The 24511-nt window shown below is 41.6% G+C and overlaps 1 protein-coding gene across 1 annotated transcript in view; it reads right to left on the reverse strand.

The window, feature by feature from the left end:
- MCF2L2 (MCF.2 cell line derived transforming sequence-like 2) overlaps positions 1-24511 on the reverse strand; it is a 508793-nt gene that overhangs the window by 87148 nt on the left and 397134 nt on the right. Inside the window, exons 19-20 of the mRNA XM_044288562.1 lie at positions 20410-20502; positions 18650-18742 (exon numbers count right to left, since the gene is read on the reverse strand). Of these exons, the coding sequence (XP_044144497.1) occupies positions 18650-18742; positions 20410-20502 (186 nt within the window). The remainder of the gene's footprint in view (positions 1-18649; positions 18743-20409; positions 20503-24511) is intronic.

The raw sequence follows: 24511 nt of genomic DNA on the forward strand, positions 1-24511 counted from the left end.
TGGTATCAATGAGAACTACAGATCGTCCCGCAAAAAATTAGCCCTCATACAGCTCATAAAAATGCTATTGGGTTAAGAATAAGGTGATGTAAAAAAATATTAGGGGGTCATCTACTAACTGTTAGAACCCAATTTTTTGGATATTGATGACTTATCCTCAAGAGCGCTGCGGCCTCTTCCTAAGCCAGTGATGTCACGTTCATTGATCACATGGCCAATGTGCAGCTCAGTCACTTTGAGGTGAATGGACCTGAGCGGCAATACCAAGCACTGCCACTATAGAATATATGGCGCTGCGCTTTATAATCTGTGAGGAGGCCAGAGCTCTCACACAAGCAAAGCAGCCTTTTCAAACAGATGGATGATGACAGTGCCAGAGTCAGAGCCCACATATCTGAAATTGATGACCTATCCTGAGGAAAGATCATACATTTTCTACTCCCGGTAAAACCCCTTCAATTGACTTGGAGTTTATATGGGGGTATGTTACAGCTGTATGCATGGTGCCATACTGTGATCTTGCATATTTTTTTTTAGCTTCTCTTTACAGAAGTGCTATGTGTGAGACGTCGGACTGGAAATCTGCCAGAACTTGTTTCAGTTGTTTACAATGCTACATTGTCACCAGGTTACCCATACAGCCACAGTTACCAGTAGGTCACTATAAACACACAGGGAAGCAAGCATTGCTGAGACTATATTTCTATCCTCGGCCAATTTTTTTATCACAATTTTCCCTTTAGGCCTCATGCACACGACCGTTTTTTTTTAAGGTCCGCAAAAACGGGGTCCGTAGGTCCGTGATCCGTGACCTGTTTTTTCGTCCGTGGGGCTTCCTTGGGACATGAAAAATGAAAAAAAAATCTAAGTCAAGTTTGCCATTGAAATGATAGGAAAAAACGGACACGGATCACGGACACGGATGACAATCTTGTGTGCATCCGTGATTTTTCACGGACCCATTGACTTGAATGGGTCCGTGAACCGTTGGCCGTGAAAAAAATAGGACAGGTCATATTTTTTTCACGGCCAGGAAACACGGATCACGGATGCGGCTGCCAAACGGTGCATGTTCCGATTTTTCCACGGACCGATTGAAAGTCAATGGGTCCGCGAAAAAAACCGGAAAACGGCACAACGGCCACGGATGCACACAACGGTCGTGTGCATGAGGCCTTAATATGTACAAACTAGAAAATAACATACATCTCATCCATAAGGGCTCGTTCACACGTAGGTGGGGAGAGGTATAGAATGCCATTTTTTATTTAAATAAATAACAGTTCCCTAGATGTGTATATGTTAAAAAAAAGTTTGTACATTCATTATGCATTTCAATTGAAAAATGTTAAAGTCCAGCTTCCAATAAAAAAAAAAACGTAGCTTTATTGTTATGCGGTAAAATCCAAACGCGTATCACCTACACAGTCCACATGTTTCGGACCATCAAATTTCAGTCCTTACTCATGACATGTAAAATTGTGACTGTTCACATCCTTTTAGCCATGCGTTGCACCGATCAATCAAGATACCGGCATCACATGGTCCATGGGGGAAGAGAACTTACAAAACACCAGAGAAAACCAAAAAAAGTAATAAATAAAAAACCATGAAAATAAATCCCTTTACCGATATTGTAAAATCAAGTCATGTTTCTTGTTCAGACCTTCCCAATTCGAACATCCAGTATGCCTCTCGGCTCAGGAGTTTTCACTTATGATGATCACCCCCTCTGATTGGAAAAGAAACTCTTTCTGCTCCCTGAACTACAAACGCTGTTGTATCACCCTTGTGCACGGGGCAAAATGCAGGCTTGCAGCAGAAACATTTCAGGTTTTATAATGAGGAATGTCTGATATACAGTCAGATCCATAAATATTGGGACACCGACACAATTCTAATATTTTTGGCTCTATACACCACCACAATGGATTTGAAATGAAACAAACAAGATGTGCTTTAACTGCAGACTGTCAGCTTTAGGCCTAGTTCACACGAACGTATGGCTTTTATTGATTTTTGCGGTCTGTTTCTAACAGATCCGTTGTTTCGTTTTTGAGTTCCGTTGTGTTTCCGTTTCCTTTCCGTTTCCCGTTCCGTTTTTTCCGCATGCCATGTACAGTAGACAGTAATTACATAGAAAAAATTGGGCTGGCCATAACATTTTCAATAGATGGTTCAGAAAAAACGGAATGGAAACGGAAGACATACGGATGCATTTCTGTATGTGTTCCGTTTTTTTTTGGCGGACCCATTGCCTTGAATGGAGCCACGGAACGTGATTTGCGGGCAATAATAGGACATGTTCTATCTTTCAACGGAACGGAAAAACAGAAATACGGAAACGGAATGCATACGGAGTCCATTTCGTTTTTTTGCGGAACCATTGAAATGAATGGTTCCGTATACGGAACACAATAAAACCTCCCGTACAGTCGCAAAAAAAAGTTTGTGTGAACTAGGCCTTATTGTGAGGGTATTTACATCCAAATCAGGTGAACGGTGCAGGAATTACAACAGTTTGCATATGTGCCTCCCACTTGTTAAGGGACCAAAAGTAATGGGACAGAATAATAATAATAAATCAAACTTTCACTTTTTAATACTTGGTTGCAAATCCTTTGCAGTCAATTACAGCCTGAAGTCTGGAATGCATAGACATCACCAGACGCTGGGTTTCATCCCTGGTGATGCGCTGCCAGGCCTCTACTGCAACTGTCTTCAGTTCCTGCTTGTTCTTGGGGCATTTTCCCTTCAGTTTTGTCTTCAGCAAGTGAAATGCATGCTCAATCAGATTCAGGTCAGGTGATTGACTTGGCCATTGCATAACATTCCACTTCTTTCCCTTAAAAAACTCTTTGGTTGCTTTTGCAGTATGCTTTGGGTCATTGTCCATCTGCACTGTGAAGCGCCATCCAATGAGTTCTGAAGCATTTGGCTGAATATGAGCAGATAATATTGCCCAAAACACTTCAGAATTCATCCTGCTGCTTTTGTCAGCAGTCACATCATCAATAAATACAAGAGAACCAGTTCCATTGGCAGCCATACATGCTCACGCCATGACACTACCACCACCATGCTTCACTGATTAGGTGGTATGCTTAGGATCATGATCAGTTCATTTCCTTCTCCATTCTCTTCTCTTCCCATCACTCTGGTACAGGTTGATCTTGGTCTCATCTGTCCATAGGATGTTGTTCCAGAACTGTGAAGGCTTTTTTAGATGTCATTTGGCAAATTCTAATCTGGCCTTCCTGTTTTTGAGGCTCACCAATGGTTTACATCTTGTGGTGAACCCTCTGTATTCACTCTGGTGAAGTCTTCTCTTAATTGTTGACTTTGACACACATACACCTACCTCCTGGAGAGTGTTCTTGATCTGGCCAACTGTTGTGAAGGGTGTTTTCTTCACCAGGGAAAGAATTCTTCAGTCATCCACCACAGTTGTTTTCCATGGTCTTCCGGGTCTTTTGGTGTTGCTGAGCTCACAGGAGCGTTCCTTCTTTTTAAGAATGATCCGAACAGTTGTTTTGGCCATGCCTAATGTTTTTGCTATCTCTCTGTTGGGTTTGTTTTGTTTCTTCAGCCTAATGATGGCTTGCTTCACTGATAGTGACAGCAATTTGGATCTCATCTTGAGAGTTGACAGCAACAGATTCCAAATCCAAATAGCACACTTGAAATGAACTCTGGACCTTTTATCTGCTCAATGTAATTGGGATAATGAGGGAATAACACACACCTGGCCATGGAACAGCTGAGAAGCCAATGGTCCCTTAACAAGTGGGAGGCACATATGCAAACTGTTGTCATTCCTACACCGTTCACCTTATTTGGATGTAAATCCCCTCAAATTAAAGTTGACAGTCTGCAGTTAAAGCACATCTTATTCATTTCATTTCAAATCCATTGTGGTGGTGTACAGAGCCAAAAATATTCAAATTATGTTGATGTTCCAATATTTATGGACCTGGCTGTATATTTTTGCGTATCCTATTTTTTATCTGTTTTGTGGTACAGCCTACATATTGTACCAAACACTCCTTGCAGGTAATCAGATACTTCAAATTCCGTGTTGCAATTTAAGTGCGTAGACTGTGTGGACTGTGTAGGTGATACGTGTTTGGATTTTACTGCATAGCAATAAAGCTACATTTTTTCATTGGAAGCTGGACTTGGAAATGCATAATGAATGTACAAACTTTTTTTCAACATATACACATCTAGGGAACTGTTATTTATTTAAATAAAAAATGGCATTCTATACCTCTCCCCACCTACGTGTGAACGAGCCCTTATGGATGAGATGTATGTTATTTTCTAGTTTGTACATATTAAAGGGAAAATTGTGATAAAAAAATTGGCCGAGGATAGAAATCAATATAGTCTCAGCAATGCTTGCTTCCCTGTGTGTTTATAGTGACCTACTGGTAACTGTGGCTGTATGGGTAACCTGGTGACAATGTAGCATTGTAAACAACTGAAACAAGTTCTGGCAGATTTCCAGTCCGACGTCTCACACATAGCACTTCTGTAAAGAGAAGCTAAAAAAAAATATGCAAGATCACAGTATGGCACCATGCATACAGCTGTAACATACCCCCATATAAACTCCAAGTCAATTGAAGGGGTTTTACCGGGGGTAGAAAATGTATGATCTTTCCTCAGGATAGGTCATCAATTTCAGATATGTGGGCTCTGGCACTGTCATCATCCATCTGTTTGAAAAGGCTGCTTTGCTTGTGTGAGAGCTCTGGCCTCCTCACAGATTATAAAGCGCAGCGCCACATATTCTATAGTGGCAGTGCTTGGTATTGCAGCTCAGGTCCATTCACCTCAAAGCGACTGAGCTGCACATTGGTCACATGGCATCACTGGCTTAGAAAGAGGCCGCAGCGCTCTTGAGGATAAGTCATCAATATCCAAAAAACTGGGTTGTATCAGTTAGTAAATGAGCCCCTAACTTTTATGTCTATAGAGCTGTATGACGGCTAATTTTTTTGGCGGGACGATCTGTAGTTCTCATTGATACCACTTTGGGGTGTGTATGACTTTTTGATCACTTTTTATTCAATGCTTTGTGGGAGGTAAAGTGACCAAACGGCCATTTTGACCATTTTTTTTTCAGTTTCGCCATTTGCTGCATGCAAAATTTTTACATTTTAACACTACATGCATTTTCGCATGTGGCAATGCCCATGATGCTTACTTTTTAATTGTTGTGCATTTTTAATTTTATTTTGAGGAAGGGGTGGGTGATTCAAATATTTATTCATATTTTTTTAATGGTTCCCCTAGGGAACTACAACAAGTGGTCATTAGATTGCTTCTCTCATAGACCCCAATGCTTTAGCCCTACCACAGGAACTAATGTGTCACTCCGGAGGACCAAGGCTGCCACACACTACATTCGGCTTCCCAGATCCTCGCTAGCGGGAGCTAGTGAATGGCTGGGAACATGCTCTCCTGGTTTTTGACCTCCCAGATGCCATGGTCACATTTGATCGTGGCATGTGAGGGGTTAAATGTATGCGATTTAAAAACAGCAGACACCTGGTAGCTATGGAGCCCACTGCACTCTCAAGTAGGCTCCAGATTTAAAGTCCAAGGTTAGCAAGTTAAATTTACTAAATGATACCGAATGTGTACAAATTATTTATATGTACATTAGCAACTCTGTTTTGTAGGGATTCATTAACCCCTTAAGGACCGGCACCGTGACTTAAGGATCAGCGCCGTACATGTATGGTGGGCTGAACGGGCAGGTGCAGGAGCTGCGCCCGCCTGATCAGCGGCAGGGGTCTGGCAGGCACTGCTGTATGCGCCGGACCCTCGCACTAACTCATTAACGGCACATGGTTATAAGGGAAAATAATAGCATTCTTAATACAGAATGCTTAGTAAAATGTCTATTGAGAAGTTAAAAATAATAAACAAATTTAACTCACCCCATCCACTTGATCGCGTAGCAGATCTCCTCTTCTTTCTTCAGGACCTGGCTAAAGGACCTTTGATGACGTCACTGCGCTCATCACATGGTTCATCACTATTATTATTTTTAACCCCTCAATGGACATTTTACTAAGCATTCTGTTTTAAGAATGCTATTATTTTCCCTTATAACCATGTTATAAGGGAAAATAATAAAGATTGGGTCCCCATCCCGATAGTCTCCTAGCAACCATGTGTGAAAATCGCACCGCATCTTCACTTGCTTGCCGATGCTTGCGATTTTCACGTGATGTGTGAAAATCACCGCTCATGTACACACCCCCATTGAAGTGAATGGGTCCAGATTCAGTGCAGGTACAATGCGTTCACCTCACGCATTGCACCTGCGCGGAATTCTCGCCCCATGTGAAAGGGCTGCCTTCCATGACAGCCTGTGAGATCCAGCTCACTGGATCTCACAGGAAGCAGGATGTAAGTGTATTACAGTGAGTAATACACTTACAGCCAATGCATCACAATACAGAAGTATTGTAATGCATTGTAAAGGGTATCAGACCCCCAAAGGTTGAAGTCCCAGAGTGGTAAAAAAAAAAAAAAAAAAATAGAGAGAAAAAAATAAGTAAAACAAAAATTATAATTTACAAAACAAATTAAAAGTTTCAAGAAAACAAAACAAAAAAACGTCCTTTCCCAAAATAAAGTAATAAAAAAGAATATATAAGTAGTCAAAAAAAGAAAAGTAGACATATTAGGTATCGCAGTATCCGTATCAACTGGCTCTATAAAAATATCACATGACTGTCAAAATAAAATAAAAATGGTGTCAAAAAAGCCATTTTTTTGTCACCTTACATCAAGTGATCAAAAAGTCATACGCACCCCAAAATCATACCAATCAAACCATCATCTCATCCCACAAAAAATTTGCCCCTACCCAAGACAATCGCCCCAAAAAATAAATAAAATATGGCTCTCAGAATATGGAGACACTAAAACATAATTGTTTTGTTTAAAAAATGCTGTTATTGTGTAAAAATTAAATAAATAACAAAGTATACATATTAGGTATTGCCGCATCCGTTAGAACCTGCTGTATAAAAATATTACATGAACTAACCCCTCAGATGAACACTTAAAAAATAAAACGGTGTAAAAAAATAAATTTTTTGTCACCTTACATCACAAAAAGTCGCACCATTAAATAGTTCCAATCACACCGTAATCTCATACCGAAAAAAATTTGCCCCTACAAAAGATAATTGCCCAGAAAATTTAAAATAACTATGGCTTTCAGAATAATGGAGACACAAAAAAAAAATTTTTTTTTAAATGCTTTATTATGTAAAACTGAAACAACCAACCAAAAAAAGTCATTGGTATTGTCGCGTCCGTAACAACCTGTTCTATAAAAATACCACATGATCTAACCTGTCAGATGAACTTTGTAAATAACAAAAACTAAAAACAGCTATTATTTTTTACCTTGCCTCACAAAAAGTAAAATATAGAGCAACCAAAAATCATATGTACCCTAAAATGGTACCAACAAAACTGCCACCTTATCCCGAAGTTTCATCAAAATTTTACTTTCATTCTTGTGGAATATCTAAAGGGTTAACAAAGTTTGTAAAATTAGTTTTGAAACCCTTGAGGGGTGTAGTTTCTAAAATGGGGCTATTTATGGGTGGTTTCTATTATATAAGCCTCACAAAGTGACTTCACACCTGAACTGGTCCTTAAAAAGTGGGTTTTAGACATTTTCTGAAAAATTTTAAGATTTGCTTCTAAACTTCTAAGCCTTCTAACGTCCCAAAAAAAAAGAAAATGTAATTTACAAAATGATCCAAACATGAAGTACACATATGGGAAATGTAAAGTAATAACTATTTTAGGAGGTATCACTATCTGTTTTAAAAGCTGAGAAATAAAAATATAAAAAAAAAATATTTTTCAAAATTTTTGGTAAAATTTGGTATTTTTTTTATAATTAAAAAAGAAATATTTTGACTGAAATTTACCACTGTCATGAAGTACAATATTTGACGAGAAAACTATCTCAGAATGGCTTGGATAGGTAAAAGCGTTTTAAAGTTATCACCACATAAATTGACACATGTCAGATTTGCAAAAAATAGCCTGGTCCTTAAGGTGAAAAATGTCAGGGTCCTGAAGGGGTTAATAATGTATCAGACTGGAAGTAGGTGTCATAGAGCGAGAGTGCTGGATTTATTGAGTATTTGTTTACATTGACTATTTCACCCCTGTATCTGGTCCTCCCTTGATTAGGCCAAATGTAGCTCCCTCCCCTCTTGGTCACACCTGATTGAACACTGAGTGGTATAAATCGAAGTTCCTAGGTCTTCCAGACCTTGGTCTTTCCAAATGCAACCTCTTTCAAGTGCACATACTGAATTATATCAGAATTGAAACAGAAGGGGACCAAAGGTAATTACAGACATAGTTAATGCAAACAATGTTTCAATCTTTCATCATACTCTTCCCACTTTTCCAAAACCTCCTGAAATACCCCCACATCCGTTCACCCAGCAAGGAATTATTCATCTCTCCCTCCATCTTACCTTCTCATCTGACTGCTTGCACAAACCCAAACACACACAGATACCTCATGGCCTCTCTTATTCTCACCTACTAACACTTTCTCTGCTTCTCCTTATTGCTGGTGATATCTCTCCAAATCCAGGCCCCCCTCCGCAAATCCCCACTATCACCTCTACATCCCAATACAAATCTCCTTCTACAAATTTCTGCAACCCCTTAAACCTAATACCCATTCCTCTGATCCCTGCTTCTTTGGTTCCTCTTGCAGGAGCATTGTGGAATGCACGCTCTGTTTGTAACAAACTGTCCTACATTCATGATCTTTTCATCTCTCGAAAACTTTCCTTTCTGGCTCTCACAGAAACATGGCTGACACCCTCTGACACCTCCTCCCCTGCTGCACTCTCATATAGTGGATTTCACTCACACCCCCTGCCCTGGCTGCAAACATGGTGAAGGAGTTGGTCTTCTCCTATCAGACACCTGCTCCTACAGCCCAACTTCACTGCCACCCCCCATTACGCTCACTTTATTTGAAGTACACTCTGTTCGCATTTACTCTCACTCCAAGTAGCAGTCATTTACCACCCCCCAGGCCCAGCCACCATCTTTCTTGACCACTTTAACACCTGTCTCCTACACTTTCTTTCTGCCGACATCCCCACTATCATCATGGGTGACTTCAACATCCCTATTGACACCTGACACTCAGCCGCCTCTAAACTTCTATCACTCTCTTCCTCCTTCGGCCTCTCACAGTGGTCTTCCGCTCCCACCCACAGAGATGGTCACACTCTGGATCTTATCTTCACCCGCCTCTGCTCCCTATCTAACCTTTCTAATTCACCTCTACCCCTATCCGACCACAACCTACTCACCTTATCTTCATTGGTCTCTTCTGCTGATCCCCCGGTCCACACATTAGCACACCCCTGCAGGATCCTTAAACATCTCGACTTCCGCTTGCTTTCTGACTCTCTTCTGCCACTCTCTACTATTTTTTCCCTCCCTGTATAACACCACAATAAGTAAAACTCTGGACTCAGTTGCCCCCTCACACACAACAAAACCCCAAAAATCAACAGACAACCCTGGCACACCAACCTGACCAAAAAACTCAGACAAGCTTCCAGGGCTGCTGAGCGGCGATGGAAGAAATCCCATTCTAAATATCAATTCACTGCATACAAGAAATCCCTCCTCATATTCAAATCCTCACTCACTGATGCAAAACAGGCCTACTTCTCATCTCTCATATGTTCCCTGGCCCACAGCCCTAAGCAACTTTTTAACACTTTTAACTCCCTTTTCTGTCCCCCAGCTCCCCCCCCCCTCTCATCTCAGCAGAGGACTTTGCCACATACTTCAAACAAAAGATAGTCAACATCAGAGAAAGTTTCAGTACACAGTCCCCACAGACCCTCTACACAACTGCTCAGTCCTCTTCTCCCAAAACCCACTTCTCCACTATTACAGAAGAAAAACTCTTAACTCTACTCTCCAGATCACCACCTGTGCACTTGACCCTATCCCATTCTATCTGATCCCTAACCTCACCATAGTGTTTATCCCAGCCCTAACTCATCTCTTCAACCTATCATTAACATCTGGTGTTTTCTCCTCTGGTTTTAAACATTCTACCATTACACCCATCCTCAAAAAGCCTTCACTTGACCCATCTTCTTTGTCCAGTTATCGCCCCATATCACTTCTTCTGTATGCCTCAAAGCTACTTGAACAACATGTCCATTCTGAACTGTCCTCTCACCTCTCCTCCTGCTCCCTCTTTGACCGGCTACAATCTGGCTCCCGACCCCACCACTCAACTAAGACTGCCCTTACCAAAGTCACCAATGACCTACTAACAGCCAAAACCAAAAAACATTACTCTGTCCTCCTTCTCCTTGACCTGTCCTCTGCCTTTGACACTGTCAACCACTTCCTTCTGTTGCAAACTCTCTCATCTTTTGGCATCACTCACCTGGCCCTCTCCTGGATCACATCATACCTGACAGACCGGACGTTTAGCGTCTCCCACTCTCACACCACCTCCTCGTCTCATTCCCTCTCTGTTGGTGTCCCGCAAGGCTCTGTCCTAGGACCCCTGCTCTTCTCTATCTACACTTTCGGCTGGGGATATCTTATAGAGTCCCATGGCTTTCAGTATCACTGTTATGCTGACGACACACAAATCTACATCTCTGGTCCAGACATCACCACCTTATTATCCAGAATCCCACAATGCCTATCTTCCATATCATCCTTCTTCTCTCGCTTTCTAAAACTTAACATGGATAAAACAGAATTCATCATCTTTCTCCAATCTTGCTCAACCTCCCCAACAGACCTATCTATAACGATCAATGGCTGCACACTCTCCCCAGTCAACCAAGTCTGCTGCCTTGGAGTGAATTTGGATTCTGCCCTCTCCTTCTGACCGAATATCCAAGCCCTTTCCACCACCTGCTACCTCCAACTCAAAAACATCTCCCGCATCTGTGCTCTCCTCAACTTTGAATCTGTGAAAATGCTTGTACATACCCTCATCATCTACCGCCTAGACTACTGCAACATTCTCCTCTGTGGCCTTCCATCTAGCACTCTCGCACCCCTCCAATCTATCCTCAACTCTGCTGCCCGACTAATCCACCTCTCACCCTGTTACTCCTCTGCCTCTCCCCTCTGCCAATCCCATCACTGGTTCCCCATTGCCCAGCAAATTATTTAGTTCAAAATACTAACAAATACAAACAAGGCCATCCACAACCTGTCCCCTCCCTAGATCTCTGAGCTACTTTCCCAATACATCCCAGCACGCAATCTCCGATCCTCACAAGACCTCCTTCTCTCCTCTCCTCTTATCACCTCTTCCCACAATCGCCTCCAAGATTTCTCCTGTGCATCCCCCACACTCTGGAACTCACTACACCAACATATCAGACTCTCACCTACAGTGGAATCCTTCAAAAGAAACCTAAAAACCCATCTCTTCAGACAAGCCTACAACCAGTAACCCTACTGTCTCTTTTCCACCATGACCAGCTTCACCATCATCTACTGTGTCCTTCTCCCATACCATGTAGATTGTAAGCCCTCATGGGCAGGGCACTCTCTCCTTCTGTACCAGTTTGTAACTCGTCTTGTTTATGCTTAGTGCAATTGTTTGTATCATGTATGTATACCCATTTTCATATGTACAGCACTATGGAATGAATGGCGCTTTAATAATAAATAATAATAATAATAGAGAAGGTTACAAAACACAGTAAAGCCGGGTGTGAAACCACATGCACATAGGCGTGCTTTCCGCCATAGTGGGGAGGTTACCTGTTAGATCACTACTGCTAGTTACTTGTTAGACCACTACAGAATCAGGGCAATAAATATAGAGTTTTGTTTGGCTGTTAACCCTTGCTTTGTTACTGGAAAAAATTGATTAAAAAATCTGCCCAAAAAGTGAAATTCTAAAATTTCATAGACATTTTCTTTAAATTTTTGTGGAACACCTATTGGGTTACCAAAGTTTGTAATATCAGTTTTGAATACCTTGAGGGGTGTATTTTCCAAAATGGGGTCACTTTATGAAGTTTCTACTCTAGGGGTGCATCAGGGGGTCTTCAAATGTGACATGGCAACTTAAAATTATCCCAGTGAAATCTGCCCTCCAAAAACCATATGACGTTACTTTCCTTCTGCGCCCTGCCAAGTGCCCGTACAGCAGTTTATGACCACATATGGGGTGTTTCTATAAACTAAAGAATCAGGACAATAAATATTGAGTTTTGTTTGGCTGTTAACCCATGCTTTGTTAGTGGACATTTTTTTATTAAAATGGAAAATATGCCAAAAAGTGAAATTCTGAAATGTCATCTACATTTTCCTTTAATTCTTGTAAAAGAGTTAAGAAAGTTTGTAAAATCAGTTTTGAATACCTTGGGGGTGTCCTTTCTAAAATGGGGCCATTTATGGGTGGTTTCTATTATGCAAGCTTCACAAAGTGACTTCAGACCTGAACTGGTCCTTAAAAAATGGGTTTTGGAAATTTTGGAAAAATTTCAAGATTTGCTTCTAAACTTCTAAGCCTTCCAACGTCCCAAAAAAAAGAAGAAAATGTAATTTACAAAATGATCCAAACATGAATTAGACATATGGGAAAAGGAAAGTAATAACTATTTTAGGAGGTATCACTATCTGTTTTAAAAGCAAAGAAATTGAAATTTAGGATTTTTTGGTAAATTTTCTATTTTTTTTATAAATAAAAATGATTTATTTTGACTCAAATTAACCACTGTCATGAAGTACAATATGTGACTAGAAAACAGTCTCAGAATGGATTGAAAAACTAAAAGCGTTTTAAGGTTTTTACCACATAAAGTGACACATGTCAGATTTGCAAAAAATGGGCTGGTCCTTAACCACTTAAGGACCACAGGTTTATACCCCCCTAATGACCAGGCCCTTTTTTACAAATCGGCACTTCACAACTTTAACGGTTTATTGCTCGGTCATGCAACTTGGCACCCAAATGAATTTTACCTCCTTCTCTTCTCACAAATACAGCTTTCTTTGGTGATATTTGATTGCTGCTGAGATTTTTCATTTTTCTGATATTAATCAAAATAGACCGCAATTTTCTCAAAAAAAGTGTATTTTTAACTTTTTCTGGTAAAATTGTTTAAATATAATTACATTTCTATACAAGTTTGTGTCAGAATTTATTGTGCTACATGTTTTTGATAAAAACTAAATCCAATAAGTGTATATTTATTGGTTTGCATTTACAAACTATGGTACAAAAATGTGAATTTCCACATTTTGAAGTAGCTCTGACTTTCTGAGCACCTTTCATGTTTCTTAAGGTGCTAGAATGCCAGGATAGTATAAATACCCCTCAAATGACCCCATTTTAGAAAGAAGACACCCCAAAGTATTCACGGAGGGGCATGGTGAGTTCATGTATGATTGAATTTTTTTTCACAAGTTAGTGGAAAAATATAAAATAATAAAGTTTCCATTTCTGCTAACTTCTGGCAAAAAAAATAAAAAATATCCCACGGACTCACTATGCCCCTCAGTTATTACCTTGGGGTGTCTACTTTCCGAAATGGGGTCATTTGTGGGGTGTGTTTACTGTTCTGGCATTTTGGGCGGGGCTAAATTGTGAGCAACCCTGTAAAGCCTAAAGGTACTCGTTGGACTTTCGGCCCCTTAACGCACCTAGGCTGCAAAAAAGTGTCACACATGTGGTATCGCTGTACTCAGAAGAAGAATACAACATGTGTGACACTTTTTTGCAGCCTAGGTGCACAAAGGGGCCCAAATTCCAATGAGTACCTGTATGGATTTCACAGGGCATTTTTAAGCATTTGAATTCCAAACTACTTCTCACGCTTTAGGGCCCCTAAAATGCCAGGGCACTATAAATACCCCACATGTGACCCCATTTTGGAAAGAAGACACCCCAAGGTAATCCCTGGGGGGCATGGCGAGTTTCCGCTAACTTTTGGCACAAGTTAGCGGAAATTATATATATTTTTTCTTACAAAGTCTCTTATTCCACTAACTTGTGACAAAAAATTAAATTTTACATGAACTCGCCATGCCCCTCACGGAATACCTTGGGGTGTCTTCTTTCCAAAATGGGGTCACTTGTGGGGTATTTATACTGCCCTGGCATTTTAGGGGCCCTAAAGCGTGAGAAGTAGTTTGGAATGCCCTGTGAAATCCTAAAGGTAATCATTGGAATTTGGGCCCCTTTGTGCACCTAGGCTGCAAAAAAGTGTCACACATGTTGTATTGCCGTATTCAGAAGAAGTAGGGAAATGTGTTTTGGGGTGTATTTTTACATATACCCATGCTGGGTGAGAGAAATATCTCTGTAAATTGACAACTTTGTATACAAAAATGGAAAAAGTTGTGATTTACAGAGATATTTCTCACACACAGGATGGGTATGTGTGAAAAGACACCCCAAAACACATTGCCCTACTTCTCCTGAGTACGGCGATACCAGCCTAGGTGCGCAAAGGGGCCCAAATTCCAATGAGTACCTTTTAGGAGGGCATTTTTAGACATTTGGATTCCAGGCTTCTTCTCACGCTTTAGGGCCCCTAAAATGCCAGGGCAGTATAAATACCAGACATCTGACCCCATTTTGGAAAGAAGACACCCCAAGGTATTCTGTGAGGGGCATGGTGAGTTCATAGAAGATTTTTTTTTTTGGGCACAAGTTAGCGGAAATGGATTTATAAATTTTTCTCACAAAGTCTCCTTTTCTGCTAACTTGTGACAAAAAAATGTAATCTTTCATGGACCCAATATGCCCCTCAGCGAATACCTTAGGGTGTCTTCTTTCCAAAATGGTGTCATTTGTGGGGTGTTTGTACTGCCCTGGCATTTGAGGGTCTCCGCAATCATTACATGTATTGCCAGCATTAGGAGTTTCTGCTATTCTCCTTAGGCCTCATGCACACGACCATGCCAGTTTTTGCGGTCCGCAAGCCGCAGATGCGCAAAAAACAGAAGGCGCCCGTGTTGCCTTCCGCAGTTTGCGGAACGGAACGGGCGCCAGCAATATAAATGCCTATTCTTGTCCACAAAGCGTGGACAAGAATAGGACATGCCAAAACGGCGGCTCGGATGCGGACCCAAACAACGGCCGTGTGCATGAGGCCTTATATTGAGCATATGGGTAATGAGATTTTTTTTTCCGTTCAGCCTCTGGGCTGAAAGAAAAAATGAACTGCACAGATTTCTTCATTCGCATCGATCAATGTGGATGAAAAGATCTCTGCCCAAAAATGTGCAAAAAAAAAGAGGGGAAAGGACATAGGAGTGCTTGCGAAGTAAAGCTGCGATCGCTAATAAAGATCCAAAAAGCTCAAAAGTGATCTTTATAGCGCCGCAGCGATTTTACAGTGTTTTTGCAGTGATCAGAAAAAATTAATTCTGTCACTGCGGTGGGGCAGACTGAAAGCAAGTGCGCTCACAAGATCAGGTCTGATTGGGCGAACACTGCGTTTTTTGTAGAGCCTAAGGTGACCCTAATGTACTGATATAGATCTGATTGCGATCAGTCTTGATCACTTACAGATACTATATAGTACTAGTGATGATTAGCGACAGCGATGACGCTAATCAGCGACTAATCAGTGACTGCGGTGCGGTGGGCTAGGCGCTAACTACCTGACAATTAGCTAACTAACTGGCGGTGATAAGGGACCCTTAGGCCCCATTCACACATCCGCAATTCTGTTCCGCATTTTGCAGAACGGAATTGCGGACCCATTAATTTCTATGGGGACAGACTTTGTCCCGCTCGGATGCGGAATTGCGGATCCGCACTTCCGGGTTCGTACTTCTGTTCCACAAAAATATAGAACATGTCCTATTCTTGTCCGCAATTGCGGAAAGCACATTGCCGGTGTCCGTGTTTTGCGGATCCGCGGATCCGTGGATCCGCAAAACACATACAGACATTTGAATGGAGCCTTATAGGGGGGTGATCAATGACAGGGGGGTGATCAGGGAGTCTATATGGGGTGATCAGGGGTTAATAAGTGACAGGGTGTGTGTGTGTAGTGTAGTGTGGTGCTTGGTGCTACTTACAGAGCTGCCTGTGTCCTCTGGTGGTGGATCCAAGCAAAAGGGACCACCAGAGGACCCGGTAGCAGGTATATCAGACGCTGTTAACAAAACAGCGTCTAATATACCTTTCTGATGCGATTTTTTAAACATCTACAGCCTGCCAGCGAATGATCAGCGCTGATAGGCTGTAGTTTAACTTCAGAGCTGCGCACTGCTGTGAACGGGTCTCACGAGATGACGCCAATAGGCGTCATTGAGACCTGAGAGCCCCGCCGTCCTGACGCCTATCGGCGTTAGTGTGACGGGAAGTTGGTAAAGTGAAAAATGGCAGGGTCCTGAAGGGGTTCATAATGTATCAGACTGGAAGCAGGTGTCATAAGGATAGATACAAAACACAGTAAAGCCGGGTGTGAAAACCACATGCACATAGGCATGCTTTCCGCCATAGTGGTGAAGTTACCTGTTAGACCACTATTGCTGTCTTTGATGGCTTGTGGGTATACTTAGTCTAAAATTCTACTTTAGCATATTTACCATAAAGAATGATTTATTTAACCCCTAATATAATAAGTTAATTAAATAAATAAGTTCCCTGTTTTCCTGGATGACTTCTGCCTTTAGAGCAGATATTCACATGGTGTTTCTTTTAATTTTTTCATAGTGAAATCTAACTGTGAGTGAATGGGAAGATATGTATTTTCATTCACAAACTGCTTTGGATGTTGTACTGTATATTTGAGTAATTTTAGTACACTTTCACTGTACTTGGAAAAGTGTATAGGAAATATTTATACCTTTCTCTTTAAAAAAAAATAAAAATGTGTTCAAATGAGCTACTTATCATTCCCAACCATCTTTGGTCCAGCACCCCAGCTCCTGTCCTCGTCGCCACTGCAGATGTGACTTGACTGAGGTTTTGGCTACAGCTATGATGTGACTTATGCTGCATGTAAAATCAATGTCCAGGAGCTCATTGTATAATAAAATACTGGGTTATAAAACTTACTACCAATCCTTTGTTTTGTGTGCAGATGTTGAGCAGTTTGGATGTCAAATGGTCCACTCTGTGCAGTATCACAGGTAGTGCTAGTGCTTTGTAGGTTCCTAGTGCTTTGTGCAGGTGGCCGTCCCTTTTACAGTGTGTATCCCTCCACTGAAACACAACAGGTATTGTTCGGCAAACTCTAGCAGTCCTACACCACTTCTTCATCCTCTGGTCTTCCAATGTCCCTGGATTCAACCCAGTCTCAGGTCTTTGGTTCTGCCCCAATCTGCACTGGGAGATCAAGGACAAAGAGCAGAGGATGAAGAAGTGGTGTAAAGCTGCTAGAGTTCACCGAACCATACCCGTTGTGTTCCAGTGGAGGAATACACATGAAGGATGACCACGTGAACAAAGCCCTAGGAATGTGACCCTGCCACATAATTACTGCAGCCAATAGCTGGCCTTAGCAATATATGGCATAAGACCCCTAAAGCCAGTGATTGGCTGCAGTGGTCACATGTGATTTATGGGTACATCACCTCTGTAGTCAGAACCACAATGTCCAACCAGAAGAAGCAGTGGCGCTGGAGCGGAGGGGTTTTTGGACAATGAGTATACTTTATTAAATTTACTTCTATTATTATAACACTATAACTGCCAATTTTTTTAAAAAAATCTCATACAACCCCTTTAAATCAGATGTTTATGTCCATCTCACGGGTCAATATAGTTTGCATAATTTTTCTTTTGACCCGATAATAATTTTTTTTATATTTATATAAAGCATTTGCTTTATATACCCGACAGTAAGAACATAGACCATTCCACTGCATAGTATGTCCTGGCCTCTGGGATGACTAATAACTAGTGATGAGCGGCAGGGGTCATATTCGAATTCGCAATATTTCACAAATATTATGTAGAATATTCGTTGAATATTCGCAAATTCGAATATTCGTTATGAACTTCAGATGAGAAAAAAATTACAACTATTAGACAAAGAAGGTTATAGCACTATATTAGCTAAATTGCTCTATATTTGTTTTTTTTTCGAATATTCGCTATATTGCTATATATTCTTGTTTTACAATATTACGAATATAAGTTATAGCAATATAGTGAATATTCGAAAAAAACGAATATAGAGCAATTTAGCTAATATAGTGCTATAATCTTCTTTGTCTAATAGTTGTAAGTTGAAAAATTTGTATTATGAAAATTCGCATTACGAAAATTCGCAAACAACACTAAAGTCAAATATACTGCAGCCTTCTCATTGGCCCACAAGCTAGAAGCAGGGAGGGATCATGTGTACTGATAAAAAAAAATTGAATATTCAAAATTACGAATATATATCACTATATTCGAAATATTCGCAAATTTTTGAAGTACCTATATTCGCAATAAAAATTTGAAATTCGAATATTCGTGATCAACACTACTAATAACCCGATCATGTGATGGTTATGCACTTTGAGAAGACATAAATCGAGTCTAATTTATTTAAAGAGATACATTTGAAATGATAATAACTAATTCAATAAAAATGTCTAGAAAATATACCTTTAAAAGCAACTGATACTTGGTGATTCTCTGAACCGGTTTTAAGAGATAAGCATCTAAAGAAAGTTTGTGATCCAGTCTCCTTTGACATTCCTTTATGACAGCAAAGAGTAAAACAATAAAAATGATAAAAAAAAAAATTAAATATCTCGAAAAAAGATAATGGCATTACAAAAGACAGTAACAGAGATAATATATGACAGAACATGAGATAAGCGCCAAACCCATAAAAAATTAGAACAATTTTTGTGGTATCATTCATATATTTGTCAGACTTTAGTACTAAACATAAAAATCAAAAATCTATATATATCTAGGTCATGTCATAAATGAGACAAGTGACATATATAATGATGAGAAGACAAAGCTGAAAACATTTAAAAATATATTTAAAAACCTGGTGCCTTGTGTAGATAAAAAAAAATGACTTTTAAAAATAAATACTGTGGGAATTAGCTCTGGTAGAGGCAGGATTGGCCGACTTGCGGCACAGTCAGAGACAGTGACACACAAGATAAAGTCCAAACAAAGTTCCACTTTATTGTGGTTTAAACAGCAAAAATAAATGGCCTTTACATTTCAGGCAATACACAAAACAAATCCTGCTAGTCTGAGCACTAATTGTCCTACACACAGTACCGTCAGCCCTGAAGTTCACCACAGCAAGCTACTCACAAGCACCAGCATATCAGTTCCAGACATCCGCCAGCTCTCAGGCCCAGACTCTCTGCCCGGGTTCTCTATATGCAACTGCTGCAGGACCAGCTAATCAGGCAGCAAGCTAGACCTCTACCAGAAGTGGACTGCGGCTTGGGGAACCCACCCAACTCAATCCAGAACTCTAAGTCCTATACCAGCTTTTCCACAAAGCCACCTCAGGAAAGCTTGGGCTTTCCACTACAAAACTGGGCACTCCCTCGAGCTTAAAGGGATTCTGTCACCACATTTTACCCCCTACAGTAAAACATAGCTACTTGTAGGTCTCCCTGAGCTGTATTAAATGATGCCCTTATTAACTAATAGTCTTGATTTATTTCTTTATAAAATCGATTTTAGTGATATGCTAATGACTTACATAAGATGCCCAAGGGGATGTCTTTTCCTAACTTTGTGCCCAGCTGCACCCCTCGGTCCAGTGCCCAGCGCCGCCTTCCTGAGTCCAGCGCTGCCTCTAATATAATATATTCAAGAGCCGGCGTGCTGATGTAATCCCTGAGCCTGTTTGAAATCCCGCGCGTGCGCATTACACACTGTAGTCTGCGCCGTGTGGACTACAAGTAATGGCATCGTCGAGCGAAGTGCGCTGCATGCCGGCACATGCGCACTTTGCTCGACGATGCCATTACCTGTAGTCCGCACAAGTGCAGACTACAGTGTGTAGTGCGCACGCGCGGGATTTCAAACAGGCTCAGGGATTACGTCAGCGCGCCGGCTCTTGAATATACTATATTAGAGGCGGCACTGGACTCAGGAAGGTGACGCTGGGCACCGGACCGAGGGGGTGCAGCTGGGCACCTTATGTAAGTCATTAGCATATCACTAAAATCGATTTTATAAATAAATAAATCAAGACTATTATTTAAGGGCATCATTTAATACAGATCAGAGAGACCTACAAGTAGCTATGTTTTACTGTAGGGGGTAAAATGTGGTGACAGAATCCCTTTAAGCTGCATATGACAGAATTCTGGGGGAAAAGTACCTGCCACTATCTCCCAATACACATAAAACTCATATATGTATTATACAATGAACCTTACCTGAAAGAAAATACTTTCAGCACACTGTCTCCACAGGGCTTCAGATCTTGGCTTATTTTGGCAATATTTTTCATAAATTTGAAGGTCTTCCTTCTATGAAAAAAAAATTGAAGGTCAATATACTTTCAGCAAACTGTAAAAACAACTGTTTCGTCTCTGAATTCACTGATAAATCTGTTTTGGGATTACATGGTGCCAGCAGTGTACCTTCAATAGAGGTATACCACGCAACTGTTATGGGGCCTGTGCAGAAAAGGGGCACGCAGTGAACCAAAGGCCCCACCCCTTAATTTACTGTCCAGCTCCAGTATAGTATTCCTATGATCAGTGGAGAAAGCTAAAGGACCTGGTATGATGTCATCACAGGACCTGTATATCTAGTAAAGGAACTACGCAAAGAATGATGTAGGTCCCATGTGACCTGTGATGACATCTTCAGCATCACAGCTCACCCCATATTGCCTATTTAACTCATATCTCACTCATATATATAGTACTCCAGACAGTTGCAACCATTACCTCATGTACCTCACACAATGACAATAAAAAGCACAGTGGCTCAGTGGTTAGCACTGGTGCTTGCAGCGCTGGGGTTCTAGGTTTCAATACGACCAAGGCCAATATCTGCATGGCGTTTGTATGTTCTCCCTGTGTTTGAGTGGGTTTTCTCCCACACTTCAAAGACATACGGATAGGGAACTTAGATTGTAAGCCTCATTGGGGACAGCTTGATGCTAATATGTATGTAAAGTGCTGCAGAATATGTCAGCACTATATACTGATGTAGCAGGGTTAACACACATGTTATCTAAACTAAATGCAACTAAATGCGCTAAGCAATTGCTTTTGAATGGGTTTAGTTTCAAGATAACGAGTTGAGTTAAGAAATTTGAGTTGAGTGTGTGTGTTACCCCTGCTACATCTGTAAGTGCATAAAATAAATAATATGTAACTGACCACATATATCTGTACACACTGCATCTATTATGCCTTCTACTTCTCACATCTAGTACACTGATATATATATATATATACTGTGGGGGTTCGCTCTGATAGGCAGGTTAGCGGACGCAGTATAGAAGCAACAACAAAGTCTTTAAATTAAACAGTTCAGTGTTTATTCAAACATTAAGTACCGTATTTTTCGCCCTAAAAGACGCACTTCCCCCACCTTCCCCAAAAGTGCAGGAAAATAGCAGTGCGTCTTATGGGGCGAATGCTGCAATTTACAATGATACACGGCCGCTGCGATGCCGCACAGCGTGGTCGGCGGGTATATCAACTGAGAGGGAGGAGGGGCTGGGGGCCGGCATCTGGATTAGGAATGACAGCAGGGACAGGTGCAGTCTCTGTATTCTAATGCACCGGCCCCGCTCACTGTTGTATAATCTTATCTAACCTGTAAGCATTGTTAAAATATAATAATCATGTGTAATCCAGCAGTATGACTTACAGCTAAATTCCGTAGCAGAGAGGAGGGAGGAGGCAGGCCGGGAGGGCGGGCAGCATGTCACTCACTAAGTCATGTGCCTGCGCCGTCCACTTTATGAATGAAGCAGGTGGCACGGGCGCATGACGTAGTGAGTGACGCGTCGCCAGCCTGTCCTCCCAGCCTCCCTCCTCCGGAACTTAGTTGTAAGTAATACAGCTGGATTACACATTATTATATCTTAACAATGCAGGTTAGATACGATTATACAACAGTGGGTTGTCATTCCTAATCCAGATGCCGGCCCCCAGCCCCTGTATTGGGGGTCATTCACACTGCAGAGACACTGTTATCGGGGGGATCTGAGGATGGCACATAGCATAAGATGCTATATATGTGTCATCCACAGATCCCCCCATAGCAGTGTCATCCACAGATGTCCGCCATCCAGAGATCCCCCATAACAGTGCCATCCAGAGATCCCCCATAACAGTGCCATCTTCTCCATAACAGTGTGTCATCCACAGATCCCCCATAACAGTGTTTAATCTACAGATTCCAAATAACAGTGTGTCATCCACAGATCCCCCATAACAGTGTGTCATCCACAGATCCCCCAAAACAGTGTCATCCACAGACCACCATTAGTTCAAAACCCACCAAAAGCACACCTTTTGGTTCCAATTTTTTTTTTCTTATTTTCCTCCTCAAAAACCTAGGTGCTTCTTATGGGCAGGTGCGTCTTAAAAACAAAAGGTCAGTTTCAAGGGAAACAGTCACCTTGTGATTCTGGTGTTCGTTCACACCATGCAGCAAATCAGACAAAGCAGATTCCACCTGCTTTCACCCCAACAAGGTAGCAGGCCTTAATCCATGCCCAAACTCCCAAGTCCCAACACAAAGACTGACAGAGCTCCACTGTCAGAGAGGAGTAATCCACCTGATAGTGCTGCCTGAGTTTTATAGCCCAAAATCTGCAACGTGGGGAGTAGTCACCAACCCAGCACTTTGCCTACTCCCAGTAAGAGCTGCCCCAGATCAGCTATACAGCCATACTAAAATAGTAAAGTGTCAATCAGCATTAGCTGCCGCTGACACCTGACCCATATCCCTCCTAAACATGGACCTCAAGCTCCTGGCCAAGATGCTAGCCAACAGATTAGCTATTCTCCTCCCTCAACTTGTCCACAGAGATCAGGTAGGCTTTGTCCGCAACAGAGAAGGAAAGGACAATACCTCGAGGGTGATTAATGTCCTCTGCCATGCTAAACGAACGTCCTCTCCCTTGCTTTTACTCAGCACAGATGCTGAGAAAGCATTTGACAGGGTTAATTGGTCATACTTAAATCAAGCGCTCTTGGGATTTGGCCTACCTGACTCTTACGCCAAAGCAGTCTTCTCGATGTATGAACAAGCTACGGCTGCAGTTTTAGTAAATGGTACTATATCAGCATCCTTTCCTATTAGAAATGGGACTCGCCAGGGCTGCCCCTTATCGCCCCTCTTATTCATACTGGCTTTGGAGCCTCTTCTAGCGAATATACGATTGGACCAGGAGATAAAGGGGTCTATGTTTGGGAGGCAGGGAACAGAAAATTGCCGCTTTTGCGGATGATGTGCTCATAATGACGATCAACCCAAAAACGTCTCTGCCCCAAATTCAGTCCCACCTGGATACATATAGCATGATGTCGGACTTTAAAATTAACGCTAATAAATCATTAGTCCTTTGTGTAGGTGTGCCCCAGACAACAAAACGTCTCCTAATGAAGGACTTCCCATTTAATTGGTCCTCCCACAGCATCACTTACTTAGGGGTCAAAATTAGTCCAGAAGTAACGGAACTCTTCTCTCTTAACTATATCCCCCTAAAAAAATCTATCATGGACTCCATTGACAACTTGGCCAGATCCAACCCAACACTCTCCTCGTTTGGTCGAAAAAAACTTATATCTTCTTTAATACTTCCCAGACTCACATATCTGCAGCAAGTTCTCCCCATTTCTATCCCCAAACACTACTACATTTCAATTATGAAAAAATTTAGCTCCTTCATTTGGAATGGGAGGAAGGCGAGGCTCTTCTCTGCACTTCTTATTAAGCCTAAGCATGCTGGGGGGATAGGTTTACCGTGTCCTGAGTTTTATGGGAAGGCCATCCTTCTATCCCGCGCATTAGCTTGGTTAAGCACTTCTCCATCTCCCACAGTGGTCCAGATGGAACTGGAAATTCTGAATAGACCAGCTAGAGCACTTCTTTTGGGACAAGAGACGATATTTTCTGGTCACATGACTCATTATCCAATCATCGGGGCCACATTGGAAGCATGGAAATGGTTATCGTCCACACACTGTTCCATCCCATTCCCTTCGCCCACGTTGACTGTTGCAGATGTACTGAATACGGCCCCTTCCACTTTAAGAGAAGCCACCTCAACAAGTCTGATGACCTCTTCAGTTCCATTAATTTCTTTAGCTCTCCCTGCTGGAATATGGATGGACTCAAGAGACACAAATGTCCTGCTTAACCCTCATCCACGGGACTTTATTTCAATTGCTTACCTCAGGGCCTACCTAAATCAGCATATCAAAGTAGGGGATCTCCTCCGTCCCTTAGTTTGGTTAGAGGCTCTGACTGCCTTGCAAACCTTACCCAGGAAACTTACCTCACGGA

This window comes from Bufo gargarizans, chromosome 4 (genome assembly GCF_014858855.1).
Source record: "Bufo gargarizans isolate SCDJY-AF-19 chromosome 4, ASM1485885v1, whole genome shotgun sequence".
Classification (NCBI taxonomy): domain Eukaryota; kingdom Metazoa; phylum Chordata; class Amphibia; order Anura; family Bufonidae; genus Bufo; species Bufo gargarizans.